Source organism: Neoarius graeffei, chromosome 25, assembly GCF_027579695.1.
Source record: "Neoarius graeffei isolate fNeoGra1 chromosome 25, fNeoGra1.pri, whole genome shotgun sequence".
NCBI lineage: Eukaryota > Metazoa > Chordata > Actinopteri > Siluriformes > Ariidae > Neoarius > Neoarius graeffei.
In genome coordinates, this window is record NC_083593.1 from 42,295,153 (window position 1) to 42,313,172 (window position 18,020).

Here is an 18,020-nt window from a genome sequence, read left to right on the forward strand (position 1 = left end):
GAGACAAACAACCATTCACACTCACTGTCAATTTAGAGCCACCAATTAGCCTGCATGTCTTTGGACTGTGGGGGAAACCGGAGCACCCAGAGGAAACCCACACAGACACGGGGAGAACATGCAAACTCCGCACAGAAAGGCCCCTCATCAGCCACTGGGCTCGAACCCAGGACCTTCTTGCTCTGAGGCAACAGTGCTAACCACTACACCACCGTGCCTCCTGTTACATTCCAGAAAAATGTGAAATATTTACTGATGCACATCAGACTGTACTATAAAACTCCTCCATTAAGCAGAATTTCATTATAATACCTGTATGATTTTAAAAATATTGTCATTCAGTAATGTTGTAATCATTATGGAGAGAAACTACCCTGTGCATAATGTGTGGTCGTGCACCGCCTATTCATATCTGTATTTGTATACGTTCAGAACACAATATCTGATCATTCTGAACAATATATTCATATTCCGTTACTTCCATTATTTATGATAGCCAAATATAAATGATGATAATAATGCCGTATATTTACCGGGATCGAGCAAACAGCCCATTGTACACACAGCCATATCTGACAGATTGATAATCCTACAAGGATCCTCAAGGGTCTAATAACCCCTTGGAAAGGCTCTATACACTCACTGTATCCTGCCTTCTCAGACTCACTGTTTGCATATGAGCAGTTTTTCCCACAGTTGCTTTGAATATTACCCTCCACTGAGCAGAAAGAGGGCAGATTTAGATCGGAACTTTTGGCCTCAGAAACCAAATATTTCCCTTTTCAACTCATTTTTTTTTCATTTCATAGGCTAAGATGTGAAAAGTTAATGTTCTTATGGGAATGTGCCTGAATTAATGTCAACAAACTAAGCAAAATGGGCAGGAACAAAATGAACAGGAAGTCAGGGTTGTGTCACACCATAAATCACTTTTTTAATGACCATTCAGAAATATTTTATAATTAATGTATAATTGAAAGAAAAACGTTTTTAGCTTATTCAAGATTTGTCAGGGGCGACACGGTGGTGTAGTGGTTAGCGCTGTCGCCTCACAGCAAGAAGGTCCGGATTCGAGCCCCGTGGCCGGCGAGGGCCTTTCTGTGCGGAGTTTGCATGTTCTCCCCGTGTCCGCATGGGTTTCCTCCGGGTGCTCCGGTTTCCCCCACAGTCCAAAGACATGCAGGTTAGGTTAACTGGTGACTCTAAATTGACCGTAGGTGTGAATGGTTGTCTGTGTCTATGTGTCAGCCCTGTGATGACCTGGCGACTTGTCCAGGGTGTACCCCGCCTTTCGCCCGTAGTCAGCTGGGATAGGCTCCAGCTTACCTGCGACCCTGTAGAACAGGATAAAGCGGCTACAGATAATGAGATGAGATGAGAAGATTTGTCAGGTCTCTAAGCATTAAGTAGGTGAAGCTCAACAAAATTGGAGCCATCTTTCAATGCGCTTTATATTCCTGCTAATGTACACAAAGCCACATCCCCAGAGTCTACAGTGGTCAGAGATTGTCAGTTCAATAATATTGCGCATTCCAAAGGATTGTCATGACATCACTTTCAAGCAAAGAGAGTAGACTGTATATGAAGGATATTGCTTGACTTTGCTGTTTAGATATCGATAGAAAATGTATGTAACATTGATTATTTTATCCACATTCAATGGATATGAGCAGTCGCATGCTCTGATTGGCTACTCTACTACTAGGATATCAGCTCATATACCGTGAGTAGAGAAAAACAAAATGGTGGAGCGTGTTGCTGAACCAACTGAGGATGAAATAAAAACTCTTCTTGAAAACCAACCCCCCAAAATAGAAAAAAAGCAACAAAATATGGAAAAAAGTATTTGATGGTAAGAATGTATCTTTTAAAAAATTTTTTCAAGAATTATCTCATCTCATTATCTCTAGCCGCTTTATCCTGTTCTACAGGGTCGCAGGCAAGCTGGAGCCTATCCCAGCTGACTACGGGCGAAAGGCGGGGTACACCCTGGACAAGTCGCCAGGTCATCACAGGGCTGACACATAGACACAGACAACCATTCACACCTACGGTCAATTTAGAGTCACCAGTTAACCTAACCTGCATGTCTTTGGACTGTGGGGGAAACCGGAGCACCCGGAGGAAACCCACGTGGACACGGGGAGAACATGCAAACTCCGCACAGAAAGGCCCCTCGCCGGCCATGGGGCTCGAACCCGGACCTTCTTGCTGTGAGGCGACAGCACTAACCACTACACCACCATGCCGCCTTCAAGAATTATTATTATAGCATTTTTCACACATTGCTACTGTGATTTCACCAGTTTGTTTACATTCTAAGCGGAGATGATTTTGTCGGACGTTTTGTGTGAAGTTTTTATTTATCGAATTTGCAAAAAATAAAAATACAAATGCTCCAGTGAATGTGGATAGAATAAAACAGTTATTCCACTCAATCTCATCGTACATGGCTTATAGCCAACTCGGTGCTACGCGCCTCATCGGCTATCAGCTCATGTACGACTCGATCTTGTGGAATAACTGTTAATTGTACTGCGTTATAGGGAAAATAACACTATGCTCATCCCCTTCACCAGTAAGAAATTTCTTGATCTTGGAAAAGCACGACCAATGTTTCATCAAGTTTTATTACTTTTCTTGTGAAATTTCTTGGAAGCACAGCATCATTTTTTGCTCACAGTAGCCAACTGCACTTTTAAATTACGCAAAAACAAAATAGCTCCTAAAATTCCACACCCCAACACAGTATGGCGTTTTGTGTCATACCAATTCAGCAGCACTAATAATCTTTTATAAATACAAGATGCATGGAGTGTACAAAGGAAGTTGTGGGGGCTGTGATGTTGACTGCTTCAAATGCCCAACAGATGTAGCTTTTTTTTCCCCCTCAGTAAACACCACACGCACATGATTCACTTCCTGTCCTCAAATTCCAAAAAAGGTCCAGCAAAGGAGCATGCTGCCCCATATATAGGCTATTCTCATTCTCGACCATCTGAACAAATGGCTGGCACCGTCTGTGCTGACACCGATTCACGGCTGCATTCCAGACCTGAACTACAGTGCTGGAGTTTGTGCTCCCTTGGGTATTCTCATGAATGTGAACTAATATGGAATCCAGATGTGAGTGAAAAGCAAATGGGGTCTAAAAAAAATTGCTTTTTTATATGGGCTATTGTTCAGTGGATGATGTCACATGAGAAAGGACATGGAAGGACCTTCATTATTTTAGATCGACTACTCTTGGTAATTATTCACCCCTGAACAAACATCATAGACTGGTCACATATCCATACACTCATCTCTAAACATGCCTTGTTGATTATACAGAGTGGCTGCAGCATTAACGGGGAACTAGATCTGTCTCTAGATTGATTAATTGCTCACACGTTCTTGGCTCAGTGTAAAGTCTGCCCCTGTCCTAGCAGACGCATCTGAGCTCTGTTTAATCCTCAGGTTATACACGCCATCTGATGATTACCAGTTTGGCAGCAACAGTATAAACTCTGGCTCCTTGATGTTAAACCTTTTCAGAGTTGGAAAAACGCATGGAAGTGTTTCAGCATTTCCTCCAAGACTGCCAGGACGTTAAACACACACTTCGACAGATTTGACGAATGTTTATTTATTTTACTTGTTACGTTGTGAAAAGCTCCTCAAGGTCATTGATTACGAGGGTACCGGTAAAACCTGATGGTTCATTGTTGTTTCATTCACTCATTTTTCTACATTAACCAGTTTATCCTGGTCAGGGTCATGGTGGATCCAGTGCCTATTCTGGGAACACTTGCCCTGAGGTGGGAATATACTCTACGTGGGATGCCAGTCCATTGCAGAAACACATGCACACACATTCATATACTCATTAACACTGTTCTCTGACTAAGCCTAGCTAAATAACATATATATTTGTTCAAACCCAGTATAATGGATCACAGACCCCAAGTCTTGACAGCACAGCACAACAACAAACACCCATTAGTATTCATGACCTGCCTTTCATGGTTTTCCTCTGACCAAGAGGCTATAATTAGCTTAACAGTTCATTCTTCATCACGTGGCTGGAGAAATTTCACTGTGGAATGGCAGCGGCCTCCACGCCCAACCTAACACCACTGGAGGATCTATTTCTCACCAAGCACACTGACGCATACTGAAGATAGGCTTAAAATACAGACCGAGCCCAGAGCAACACTGTACACCAGCATGCAAGATGCATTCCTCATTATGGATTTTGGTGGTATGTCCAGCATGTCATGAAATACAGCCCGAGAACATGAGGTCACTGGAGATTTAGCCATGCCTCATTTCCAGACTGAATTCTGCATCTGCAATGAATTAGGTAAAATAGGCTGTTGCAAGATGGCAGGTAATATTCACAATAAAATCATATTAGCAGGGCCTGGTGAGTGGATAATGATTAAACAAAGAGCATCTTGTTTCTGGCAGTTCAGGGATCAGACTGAAAACATCTGCTTTGCAAAAATTCAGCAACACTTCTTTTTGTGCTGGCAACACCGGAGTCATTTTTCAGAAATACAAGAATGTCCGAGGAAGATTGCTTAAGATCTGTGGTTTGAAATCCTGACTAGTCAAACCTACCAAGGATACAGTGGTGCTTGAAAGTTTGTGAACCCTTTAGAATTTTTCTATATTTCTGCATAAATATGACCTAAAACTTCATCAGATTTTCACACAAGTCCTAAAAGTAGATAAAGAGAACCCAGTTAAACAAATGAGACAAAAATATTATACTTGCTCATTTATTTATTGAGGAAAATGATCCAATATCTATGAGTGGCAAAAGTATGTGAACCTCTAGGATTAGCAGTTCATTTGAAGGTGAAATTAGAGTCAGGTGTTTTCAATCAATGGGATGACAATCAGGTGTGAGTGGGCACCCTGTTTTATATAAAGAACAGGGATCTATCAAAGTCTGATCTTCACAACACATGTTTGTGGAAGTGTATCATGGCAAAAACAAAGGAGATTTCTGAGGACCTCAGAAAAAGCGTTGTTGATGCTCATCAGGCTGGAAAAGGTTACATATAAACCATCTCTAAAGAGTTTGGACTCCACCAATCCACAGTCAGACAGATTGTGTACAAATGGAGGAAAATCAAGACCATTGTTACCCTCCCCAGGAGTGGTCAACCAACAAAGATCACTCCAAGAGCAAGGCATGTAAGAGTCGGCGAGGTCACAAAGGACCCCAGGGTAACTTCTAAGCAACTGAAGGCCTCTCTCACATTGGCTAATGTTAATGTTCATGAGTCCACCATCAGGAGAACACTGAACAACAATGGTGTGCATGGCAGGGTTGCAAGGAGAAAGCCACTGCTCTCCAAAATGAACATTACTGCTCGTCTGCAGTTTGCTAAAGATCACCTGGACAAGCCAGAAGGCTATTGGAAAAATGTTTTGTGGACGGATGAGACCAAAATAGAACTTTTTGGTTTAAATGAGAAGCATTATGTTTGGAGAAAGGAAAACACTGCATTCCAGCATAAGAACCTTATCCCATCTGTGAAACATGGTGGTGGTAGTATCATGGTTTGGGCCTGTTTTGCTGCATCCGGGCCAGGATGGCTTGCCATCATTGATGGAACAATGAATTCTGAATTATACCAGCGAATTCTGAAGGAAAATGTCAGGGCATCTGTCCATGAACTGAATGTCAAGATAAGGTGGGTCATGCAGCAAGACAACGACCCTAAGCACGTAAGTCATTCTACCAAAGAATGGTTAAAGAAGAATAAAGTTAATGTTTTGGAATGGCCAAGTCAAAGTCCTAACCTTAATCCAATCGGAATGTTGTGGAAGGACCTGAAGTGAGCAGTTCATGTGAGGAAACCCACCAACATCCCAGAGTTGAAGCTGTTCTGTACGGAGGAATGGACTAAAATTCTTCCAAGCCGGTGTGCAGGACTGATCAACAGTTACCGGAAACGTTTAGTTGCAGTTATTGCTGCACAAGGGGGTCACACCAGATACTGAAAGCAAAGGTTCACATACTTTTGCCACTCACATATATGTAATATTGGATCATTTTCCTCAATAAATAAATGAGCAAGTATAATATTTTTGTCTCATTTGTTTAACTGGGTTCTCTTTATCTACTTTTAGGACTTGTGTGAAACTCTGACGATGTTTTAGGTCATATTTATGCAGAAATATAGAAAATTCTAAAGGGTTCACAAACTTTCAAGCACCACTGTAACAACCCGGATGAATCCCCATTGCTGATGTAAATCTCATCCTGCCACCGTAGCTTCCGATAGCATTTCAACAATGTTCTTGGCAGCGATTCCTGTAAAGGATGCTCCCCTTGAGGGCTGAACTCTAACCTTTCATGTTGTGAGTGTAAAAGATAATATTGTGTTGAAGATTCATTAGTCTAATCCACAGGTTAACACACCTAAGAATATATCGAGATTTACTAAGGCCAGTTCAGTGGCAGTAATAATCTGACAAATGCCACAAATGGAGTACATCGGTTCTTCGTGGAAGGCTCGTCTAATTGGATTGAGTTTGATTAGGAGTTAGCATGCGGGAAAACTGAGCATTTAGCCAGTATGTCACACTAAAGTTGACACATTCTGCAATGAGACACTCTAAGTAGGAGTTGAGATTTGCGATGTGTCATTGTTAACTTCTACGCCTCCACTGGCAACTATGCTGACCTTTCTAATGACTGTCCCTCCCTCATCAACTGAAAAAGGCAAGCAATACCATAACTGGCCTGAATGCTTTGATATTATTACTGCAGGAATGCAATACTTTGGAATTAGCATATGACGATGATCACGTCTGGATGGTATAAATGAACTGAAAGGGTTTGAAGGAAAAACCATTTTAACAAAGGGCTTAAAGAGGAGCACCACTAATAGTTCAAAGTAAACACATACAGAATAGCATGAAGTAAAGGCTGGGGTTGATTTCTTACTAGCCCAGCCTGTACTGTAGATTCACACAACTTATCGTCGAAACATTTGGTGTGTTACATTTGCCGAAACACTCATTAGATGTGACGCGCATTGGGACTAACCTGCTTAAATCCACTTCACCGTAACATCATCATCAGCATGCATGTAATACAACAGCAGTGTAATAAACAGGAATTACTGTTGAGATGAATTACTGTCTTGAACCCTGATTTTTCAAAGTGCCTTTGGAAGACAATCTAAGTAAATAGATTAGACAAATATAATCCAATCATATTACGAGTTACACAATGGGACAAGAAACAGAACTGTATGATTTGAATAAACATGCTGACTACCAGAAATGACTTAAAAAATAGCAGTGTCAAAACAAATCTTGTTACATATCTGTCTTGTAATGAATGTTTTCCAAGTAGTTTTATGCCTAGGATGAGACCCTGTGCTACACTATAAAGCTCAACCAAAAAGGTTTCAGAATAGTAAAGCTGATTTACTGGTAAGTAGCTGTCTTTTTAGCCCCCCCAATCAACAATGTAGTCGTTATGCTTTATGAAAATTTGCCGTTCACAGGTTATACGGTATTTACTTAGCTGTTTCAAGCGCAATATGTTTGTAACAAGATTGTAATTTGAACCAAGGAGTTAGTAGCACATCTACCTGTCCAGGGTATTATCAGGGTAGAAGATAAGATCAGCCAGGGTGAAGGTGTCTGGTTTTCAAAACAGACACAAGCACTCATCTCTGTGGACTGAAATAGAGCAGACAAACATTTCCCTCGAAAAGAACTTTGAGAATGGAAACCGCAGATATGCTTTTATTTTTAGATTTACTGAGATGAAATATGTTAGCTGCTAAATATTGGATGTATTTTAAGTTTCTGTAATGTTCTGAATATGAATTCAGTACATAACCACATTACAAAGCCACAATAGAGCAATTCCAGCGTTATGGACGTGACACTTGAACTCAAAATGGCAACAAATGACCCAGTGCATGTTTTATTGTCTCCCAGTATTTAAACAGGTGTTGCATATTTTAAGGCTGTACCATACTGGAGAAGTGATAGAACAAGAACAATTCCCATAGTACATCTAGGGCATGCCAGAAAATGCCAATAAAAGATGCGTTATGGATGTGACAGAAAAAGTATCACTTTTCTTGGGTGACTGTACATTTTTATCAAACTCTGTGAAATTGTAAATCTAATGTCGAAATGGAGATATCCATTTGATAGAGGGGTCCAAGGTGAATATTAAAAAATCTTTGTTTAAAATATTTTGTATTTCATGCAGAGTTTCGGAAGGAAAAGTCAGCGTTATGGATGTGACGAAATTCCGTTATGGATGTGACGCGTCTGAAATAGACATGGCATATGTTTAGAAAATCAGCAATTTAACCGCCATAACCCTTTGAAAAACTTTCTAAATATCAGCTAAAACTATCAAAGTTCTTAAATAATATTTAGGATGGCTATTGTTTTGCTGTTTTGTGGATTTTAGCATACATTTCTGTGGCTTGTGGCAATAATATAGAATTGTACATGATCAAAGTTGATTTTAGCTTGGGTTTTACATTATAAGAAAGAAAGACTGACAGTGACATATTAGGTTGGTTACAAATTGGTTCAACTTATTCACATCTGTAAAATACAGGCCTAGGTGATATCTCTGGGAGTGGTTTTGATGTATTACATGTTGCTTTATTTTTGCATGGTGAGGTTGACATTTACATGGAATTGCCCAATAGTCATAATAAGAGATCCCCCCCAAAAAACAAACAAACAAAAAAAAAACACAGTATGTTGCATGAATCCATCCAACCATTATTTGTAACCGCTCATCCTGTACAGGGTCGCAGGCAAGCTGGAGCCTATCCCAGCTGACTATGGGTGAGAGGCGGGGTACACCCTGGACAAGTCGCCAGGTTATCGCAGGGCTGACACAGAGACAAACAATCATTCACACTCACATTCACACCCACGGTCAATTTAGAACCACCAATTAACCTAACCTGCGTGTCTTTGGACTGTGGGGGAAACCGGAGCACCTGGAGGAAACCCACGCAGACTCCACACAGAAAGACCCCAGTCAGCCACTGGACTCGAACCCAGAACCTTCTTGCTGTGAGACAACAGTGCTAACCACTACACCACCGTGCCTGCCCCTGTGTTGTGGATATATGATTCATCATCATCACTGCTGAACCCGATCCAGGCTTGAGGCGAACCATGTTTGGTTGACTTGGCCAGCATTGCAACAGTAGGGTGGCCAGTTCCTTTCTGTGCACTCACACACCTATGGACAATTTAGAGTAGCCAGTTAACCTAACTGCATGTCTTTGGACTGAAGGGGAAACCGGAGCACCCGGAGAAAACCCATACAGACACGGGGAGAACACACAGCAAGGCCTCCGTCAGCCACTGAGCTCAAACCCAGAACCTTCTTGCTGTGAGGCGACAGTGCTAACCATTACACCACCGTTCCGCCCTTATGATTCATCAGTTCATTTTGTTTCTCCAAACAAAACATAGACCCATACAATTCACGGAGCACATGAAATATATTTACAAGTACTTTAGATATTTGCCTAAGCTATGTTAGATGTCGAGCGGCACGGTGGTGTAGTGGTTAGCACTGTCGCCTCACAGCAAGAAGGTCCGGGTTCGAGCCCCGTGGCCGGCGAGGGCCTTTCTGTGCGGAGTTTGCATGTTCTCCCCGTGTCTGCGTGGGTTTCCTCCGGGTGCTCCGGTTTCCCCCACAGTCCAAAGACATGCAGGTTAGGTTAACTGTTGACTCTAAATTGACCGTAGGTGTGAATGTGAGTGTGAATGGTTGTCTGTGTCTATGTGTCAGCCCTGTGATGACCTGGCGACTTGTCCAGGGTGTACCCTGCCTTTCGCCCGTAGTCAGCTGGGATAGGCTCCAGCTTGCCTGCGACCCTGTAGAACAGGATAAAGCGGCTAGAGATAATGAGATGAGAATGAATGAGATGTTAGCTGTCTGTAGTGATTGTGTTTAGTGTGTCCTCAGGCTACAGTAGGCTACGGTACACGCGCTTAAAATGTCATACAATCTGAGAAAATAACCGTTCAGACTGGATAAGTAAGACGTCACACTTTCTTCACTAACACTTCACACTAAGTACCAAAGTCAAATCTGATCACTGTGAGTGATTTCGGAAAGACGCAGCAGCTCAAATAGGATTAGAATCGAATTGCGTGATCCGAGTTAACTTTTCCAATATACAGCAAATCATAAATGATTTGTCTGAGCTAAGAGACCAGATGTTAGTTGTGAGTGCAACTTATTACCATTTATTGGTCAGTAACATTTTTTTATGTGGAGGTTAACAACATTTCCATGATCCTTAGCAGCGAAATAAATCCGAGCTTGAGGCCTATACAAAAAAATCCTTACAGTGAGCAAGAAAATGGCTTCAACGCAAACCATTTCAAACAGAGACGCACACACACACTAATTAGAACTGCTGCGAAATGCAGCTTCAGTGGTTCATTCTTGAGTGATTCCATACTTTGACCACCAAATGAAGGTATGTGGTTGATTAGCTCCATGTGGCATGCATTTGTACTAAATCTAGAAGAGAATTACAAATCTGTCCAGCATGAGTTTAGCATTCAAACAAAGAGCTTTTTTTAAAAGTAATGGTGAAAAGTGTTTGGAAATAGCTACTAACTAATATATCTGTTTTAACTATATAAAGAAATCTTTTTGTTTACTATGATGTTAAAGCGGTAGCACGGTGGTGTAGTGGTTAGCGCTGTCGCCTCACAGCAAGAAGGTCCTGGGTTCGAGCCCCGTGGCCGGCGAGGGCCTTTCTGTGCGGAGTTTGCATGTTCTCCCCGTGTCCACGTGGGTTTCCTCCGGGTGCTCCGGTTTCCCCCACAGTCCAAAGACATGCAGGTTAGGTTAACTGGTGACTCTAAATTGACCGTAGGTGTGAATGTGAGTGTGAATGGTTGTCTGTGTCTATGTGTCAGCCCTGTGATGACCTGGCGACTTGTCCAGGGTGTACCCCGCCTTTCGCCCGTAGTCAGCTGGGATAGGCTCCAGCTTGCCTGCGACCCTGTAGAACAGGATAAAGCGGCTAGAGATAATGAGATGAGATGAGATGATGTTAAAGCAATGTTGTACAGTAAAAGAAGTAACCAATTCAGTCAACCAATAACACATCAACTTGTTTTAAATACGTTCATTTCACAATCTGTTGTGTTACAACATGGAATTGAAATGGCCATGATTGGGATTATACAAATGTAATGTTTTAATTGCTTAAGTATTCAACCCTTTGCTGTGAAACCATGAATATATATATATATATTTTGTAATGAGACATGGTTATAGTGTCAAATGTTTAGCTTGCTAATGAAGAATTTTGTAACAGTAGTATATTTTACGGTGGCACGGTGGTATAGTGGTTAGCACTGTTGCCTCACAGCAAGAAGGTCCTGGGTTCGAGCCCAGTGGCCGATGGGGACCTTTCTGTGTGGAGTTTGCATGTTCTCCCCGTGTCTGCGTGGGTTTCCTCCGGGTGCTTCGGTTCCCCCCACAGTCCAAAGACATGCAGGTTAGGTTAACTGGTGACTCTAAATTGACTGTGAGTGTGAATGGTTGTTTGTCTCTGTGTGTGTGACTTGTCCAGAATGTACCCTGCCTCTTGCCCATAGTCAACTGGGACAGGCTCCAGCTTGCCTGCGAACCTGTACAGGATAAGCGGCTACAGATAATGGATGGATAGCACATTTTACCAGTCGCTGAGTTTATGGCGCTCCATTTCTTGCTTGATTTTGCTGCTAGTGGAATAAGAGAGCCTAACTTTTTCAATTTTTTTGGAATTCACAGCCTGCAAGATAATTTTAATTCATACATTATGTAGAACACCCACAAGCCATATGTTTGGCACACCTGATCTAGATACCTTTTGGAGCATTTTCTATCAAAAGTTTGCAGACACCTGACCATCACACCCATATGTGCTTGTTGAACATCCCTTTACAGATTTATTCCCCCTTTGCTATTACAACAGCCTCCACTTTTCTGGGAAGACTAGATTTCCACTAGATTTTGGAGCATGGCTATGGGGATTTGTGCTCATTCAGCTGTAAGAGCATTAGTTGAGGTCAGGCACTGATGTTAGGCGAGGATGCCTGGGGTACAGACAACATTCCATTTCATCCCAAAGGTGTTCAGTGGGGTTGTAGGTCAGGGTTCCCTGCAGGGCGCTTGAGTTCTTCTCCTCCAATCTTGGCAAACAAGGTGTTTACGGATCTTGCATTGTGCACAGGGCCATTGTCATGCTGGAACACGTTTGAGCTTCTTAATTCCAGTGAAGAGATTTTGTAATACTGTAGAATACAGAGACATCCTTTACTTCCAGATTTTTGTGCTTCCAGATTTGTGGCAACAGTTATTAATAACAGTTATTAGTGTGTGGAATATGCACCAGCACTGATATAATAACAGTTATTGACTTAAATGTATCAAATATCAAAACCTAAAATAATATTTCTGCCCAGGTGACGAAAAATGTCCTGAACAGAAGTAGCCTTTGATCTGATTAAAGCGATCACTTACTTACACATTCATATTGTCATCTGCAAATCAAATTACTTGAGTCATATTGTGAAGACATTTCGATTAAAATATGAAAGCAGAATGATGCAAGAACATAGCGATGAGTTTTTCTTGACCATGGAGTGTAGTACGTGAACTGTGGTAGACTTGTCAGTAAAGCTACACTCTGCATTAGGATGTGAAATATGTATTGTGTTGTAGCTTTTTTTTTTTTTTACCAAAGTATGTGTCTAATTATTAGCTCATCCGGCTGACAGCTTATACGGTACCATCATGTGTTGTCTGTCCAGCGTCGTCCACATTTCATGAAAATCGCTTCTTCTCTCTCAATTCTTCACCGATTTTTTATTCTTTTTGGCAGGAAGGTAGGTCTGCCTGGGGTGCATATAGCTTCTACCCAAATTTGCATAATTGCAATTAATAATGAAGATATGGAGTAATTAAGCCCTAACGAGCAATTTCCACACAAATCGCTTCGTCTCCGTCAGTTCTTCACCAATATTGATTCTTTCTGGCATGAAGGTAGGGGTACCTAGGATGCATATAACTTCTACCCAGATTTGCTTAATTACGATTATTAAGGAAGTTATGGACTAATTAAGCCTTAATGAGCAGTTCAACAAAAATTGCTCCTTCTCAGTCAATTCCTCGCCGTTTTGGATTCTTTCTGGAAAATAGGTCGGTATTCCTAGGGTGTATACAACTTCTATATATAGCTTGTATATAGAGTATATAGCTTGCAACATTTATTGTGCAAGGTGGCCCACTTTAGATCGTTCCTTCTGGACTAGACGGGGCCGGAGTGAGCGCCGCCGTCGTTGACTGTCTCGTTATATTAACTACATGTAAAACATTGCAAAATAATGTTTGCATACTACTACTACTACTACTACTACTAATAATAATAATAATAACAGCAACATTGAGCTTTAAGAATGAGTATAAAGAGAAAACTCTTGTTTGTCAGTGTGGGAATAATGAGTTTGCTGACATTTGTGCTGAATATACTATGCTCTGGCATAATCACTGGTTAATAGAATATTTGCATTTTTTATATGGCAGACACTCGAGCCATTTTAGCTATCGAGTGGCTAAGAGCACACTCAGCACTTCAACTACCATGTTACATCTAGGATACAACTACATTTGCAAGGCATCTGATATGGCCCTTGGTGCAAAATGAATGTTCACATGATGACATTACCATATTTGCTCCATAGTTGCGCTACACGGTAGTTCTTAATACTTAAGGAATTCCATCAAAATGCCTACAACACGACAATGATGATTTCAGTTAATATGAGCTAGATAGGATAAGTCTAAATGAGTTGCTTAGAACTAGCAGAACTCTCAAGAAACAGAACTCTCAAAGTAACAGACCTCTCAAATGAGAGTTAAGGTCAGATTGTTGAGGAAATGGAAGTGAAAAGGCTTATCGCAAATCTGGCAGCTGGCAGACACTTTTATCCAAAGTGATATATGATTGACCTGAGTGGTTGAGGGTTAAGGGTTTTTCTCAAGGACTTAGCAGTGGTTCTCTGACAGCCTCAGGACTACATAGATAGAATTACTAAGCTATCATTGGGGAATAATGAAGGTAGGAGTTCTAAACCAATGCTTCTCATATTACTCCATCTTGACCAATAAGTCTTTCAAGATCAACATAATTGGTATGTTTCCCATGAAAAAAGGTACTTCCCCCATTTTCTCCCTAATTTGGTTATCCCACCCACCAGCCAACTCTTTCCTATCAAACCACAGCTTCCAACTGGGGACAATGAAGACTAACACATGCTTCCTCTGAGCCATGTGAAGCTAACTACCGCGTCTTTTCAAACTGCTGTTTGTGTTTCAACACGGGCAACACACTTGGAGGAAAATGCTATCTATGTTCTTCCACATATCTGAGCTCACAGACACCCATGATTGGCTAGTGTCACTGTGATTGATAGGGAAAAAATGCCAAGTAATGCCATCACGTCTATCCAGACATCACAGCCTGTTTTGTTCTGCAGGACTCCCAGTCATAGCTGTTGCATTGTCAGGATTTACTGACAATTAGAATAAAATTTGCACATTTCTCTTGCATGTATAACTGAATTAATGGGAAAAAAATGTAACAAATGACTCTGACTACAGCACAAATGCATCAAAACACCATCCTTTCCTTTGTAGTACGTCCTTCAGACTTGAGGTCTTACATCGTGTTGATGTGTATTCTCCGACTCCCACATAATGTGCTAATGGAAGACAGGCAGCTGGGCCTCAAACCCCAGCAGCTATAGAAAGCTGAGCCCACCTGAATGGCGCTCCCATGCCTCCACCCTTTTCAAATATGCTGAAGCCTAGTCAAGCTGGCCAACACAGCTGCTGCTAAATTTAGCTTGTTCATGATAGTAGCCTTGCCCTTTCTAGCAAAACCTCTGCACAGTGTCGGACTTCAGTTTGCTCATAAACATCTACATGCAGTATGTCTGCATAGCTTGCTGCAGGTACGTAGACAAGACCAGGTTTAACTTTCCAGCCCACACACCCTCCTCCACCCAGTAGTTTGCAACCAGTAAGCCACTAGATTGCTAGCTAGGCTAGCGACATCATGTCATTTTGTGGCTTAACTGTGCCAAAGTTTTTGGCTGTGGTTTGCCTGGATTGTGTCAGAAGTCATGCTAAGGGTTAACTGTGAATAGAAATGTACGCTAGAGCCCGTGAGACAGCTCTATATACAGACACCAGTGAAGCACAATAGCTTGAGAAACCTGAGACATGATAATCACAGGTTGAAAAGTGCACAACATTCAGTTAGTCATCTCATTTGGTGTGGTATACAGTGTTAAGTAGTAGTGTGATGTAATGCTCACTCGCAATATGAAAAACCTTAAAAATACACGAATCCATTGCATGTCCTAAAAATCCTGCAAATTATAATCATTGCCTAATTAAATCCTGCTAAAATATAGCTTCAGAGCCGGCTGGCTTCAGAAGCACAACCGCTTTTGGACTGCTTAGTGAACTTCAAGCAGCCCACAGTCCTTGGTGTTCTTGAGAGCATGGGAAAAGAAGGAGGCTCGGATTAACTATATGGTTGGGATAAAAGACACTGAACAGAGTAATCCTTTACTGTCTTCCTGGAAAACTCAAACGAATCAAACACAACAAATAAAGCATTGTTTTGTTAAGTGTATACGTATAGATGTGGTCGGGTTCGAAGCTTCTTTTCAAACTCAAGCTCCTCTCAAGCTTACGGTATGTAGTAAAACCGTCTTGGCTACTCGGCCATGCCAACCTTGTTGGCTGTTGTTGAGAAACCTAATACGAGCCCCTCACTCATTCTACGAGCACATGGAAAGTTCTTAATTATTTATCACCATTCAACACAACAGACGGTTGAGTGAGATATGAAAAAAGGCAGCATGCTATGCGGTCAGCTCTAAATGCTCGTAATTTCATACCTCCATGACAATATCAGTAATTAAGCAGAAAGATTAGCTAGCAGAGTGCAGGAAACTGAGTGGAATTAATTGGCTGGCATTATGTGTTTGGTTTGAGATTAGTATAGTATAATTTAACATCACTCAGCCTTGTTTCCATGCACTATTAAAAGAAGTGTTTGGGTCTTTTTTTTTTCCAGCAAGTTGGCATCAGAACAGGCAATGCAATAAAATCTGGCAACTTCAATCCCTTGCTGTTGTGGCTGACCATACGGCAAAAAATGAATTTCAGACTGAGTGGATAATGGCACTTGTGCGGCTTTTGATACGTCTACAGCTTTGTTTTTCTGAGTGTGTTGGAATGGACGACCTAAAAAGTTCTTAGATGTGACGCACAATGGATGAGCTGCAATCACTGTTATATGATTCCCGGCAATGATGCAGTAACAAGTAATTTTTCTTTGTTTTCACAAAATGAACACGGTATTGCATGTGGTAATTCCTTCCATCTGTACACATTCTTGTTGAAAACATTTCATTTTCCTGGGTACTGTCAAGCATACCATTGTAATGATCTGAATCATTTGAATGTCGATGTCTTTTCCCGGATGTCTTTCGTTCAAGCTCGGAGTTTTGAAAGATGTCTGTTTGCTATAGTTACTGTTCTACTTAAGTGAAAAAAAAAAAAAAGTCTGAAAACCTTTGTGGAAAAGAGCCTCTTCTCCACTGTTGGCTCTTGAGCTGTTTGGCAGACCTCTTTTCACTTCAATTATTCACACTTCCTCTGCCTCACCATACTTAACCTTTAGCACAGCAGTCAACATCCTAAAGTCATTAGTCTGTTTGCGCGCTAATCTTCAACAAAGATTCAACGGTTACCTTTCTATATTATTATCATCGTACTACACTAAACAGCGAACACATTTGTACATGCAGTCCTCCTCTCCCTGCCCGTGTCTACATTAGTACCACCTCTGTTTGAGACATGTACACCTCGGAATCGTAAAGATGCTAGCGACGCAGCCAAAATAGTTCTCCATCTGTTGCTCGCCACTCCAGTATGCAGTGAAGTCCTGCGTCTGCCGCCAAAATTAGCCACACACGGCCACGCTGAGCTGCAACCCCTGTCCTTCAGTTTATAATCATGCTCCATCTGGTTTTTTTAAGTGATAGATGATCGATTTGCACCAGAATCTGTGTGAAAGCAACAGTTTGATCAAAGCTCACCGCTTCTAATGGAGCGAAGAAACTCCAGAATAAACCCCTAGCCAGTGGTATGTCTAACTCTACAACAGATGTGAATGCTTTTCAGCAGAACAAAGGAAAACACAAGAGAGTTATGAAGTTATTGAACTTACCGACAGGGCCTGGAGCCGCTCCTTATGAAGTTCAGCCTCAGCCATCCTGGAAAGATAAGGGGAGAGGTCTCAGTAACCGTAAGGTATACTCTTCCAGTGTGTGTGTGTTGGGAAGTCTGTCAGATAATGATGGAGATGGAGAGACACACACACAGCTTTGGTCGTTTGCTCAAATCCAGTAAGACTGTATGCTGAGAGCAAGTTCTACTCATTCACTGGCCATGTGCCTGCCAGATTGCTTCTCTCTCTCTCTCTCTCTCTCTCCTCCCACCTCCCTCCCTTGCAGTCATGGGCCATGTATGTGCAGCAGGAGAGAGCAGCTGGAAGGAGGGAGGGAAAGATGGATAGTTGGTTTTCCCTCCTCTTGACGTTTCAGACAGATCTGCTAGGAGACACGCAGTGCTGTCACTAAGGAGGAGCAAAAGGACAACGGCATGTCACACCTTATCTAACTGCTACCGCAGCTGAGTATGTGTTTGTGTGTAGGAGAGAGAGAGACAGACAGACAGAGAGACTACTGGAGGCAGTGCGCCTTACACTACGGATACAGCGTGTAAAGCTCAGCAGTAATTGAAACTTTTACAAATACCAACATTTTACTTACAGTATATTACCGCCATTACATTACAAGTGCATTGCTAGCATTCAACTCTTTCTTTTCTTGCATTTCTTTCTACATTTCTCCTTCTTTCTCTA

The 18,020-nt window shown here is 41.7% G+C and overlaps 1 protein-coding gene across 4 annotated transcripts in view; it reads right to left on the minus strand.

Moving 5' to 3' along the window:
- LOC132873358 (A-kinase anchor protein 2) overlaps nt 1-17,539 on the minus strand; it is a 176,567-nt gene extending 159,028 nt beyond the window's left edge. For all 4 annotated transcript variants that reach the window (XM_060908840.1, XM_060908839.1, XM_060908841.1 and 1 more), the window contains exon 1: nt 17,325-17,539. Coding sequence is in view for 3 of the 4 variants with exons in the window: in XM_060908839.1 (XP_060764822.1) it covers nt 17,325-17,369 (45 nt within the window). In the remaining variant the exon portion in view is untranslated. The remainder of the gene's footprint in view (nt 1-17,324) is intronic.
- Nucleotides 17,540-18,020: the final 481 nt, after the last annotated feature.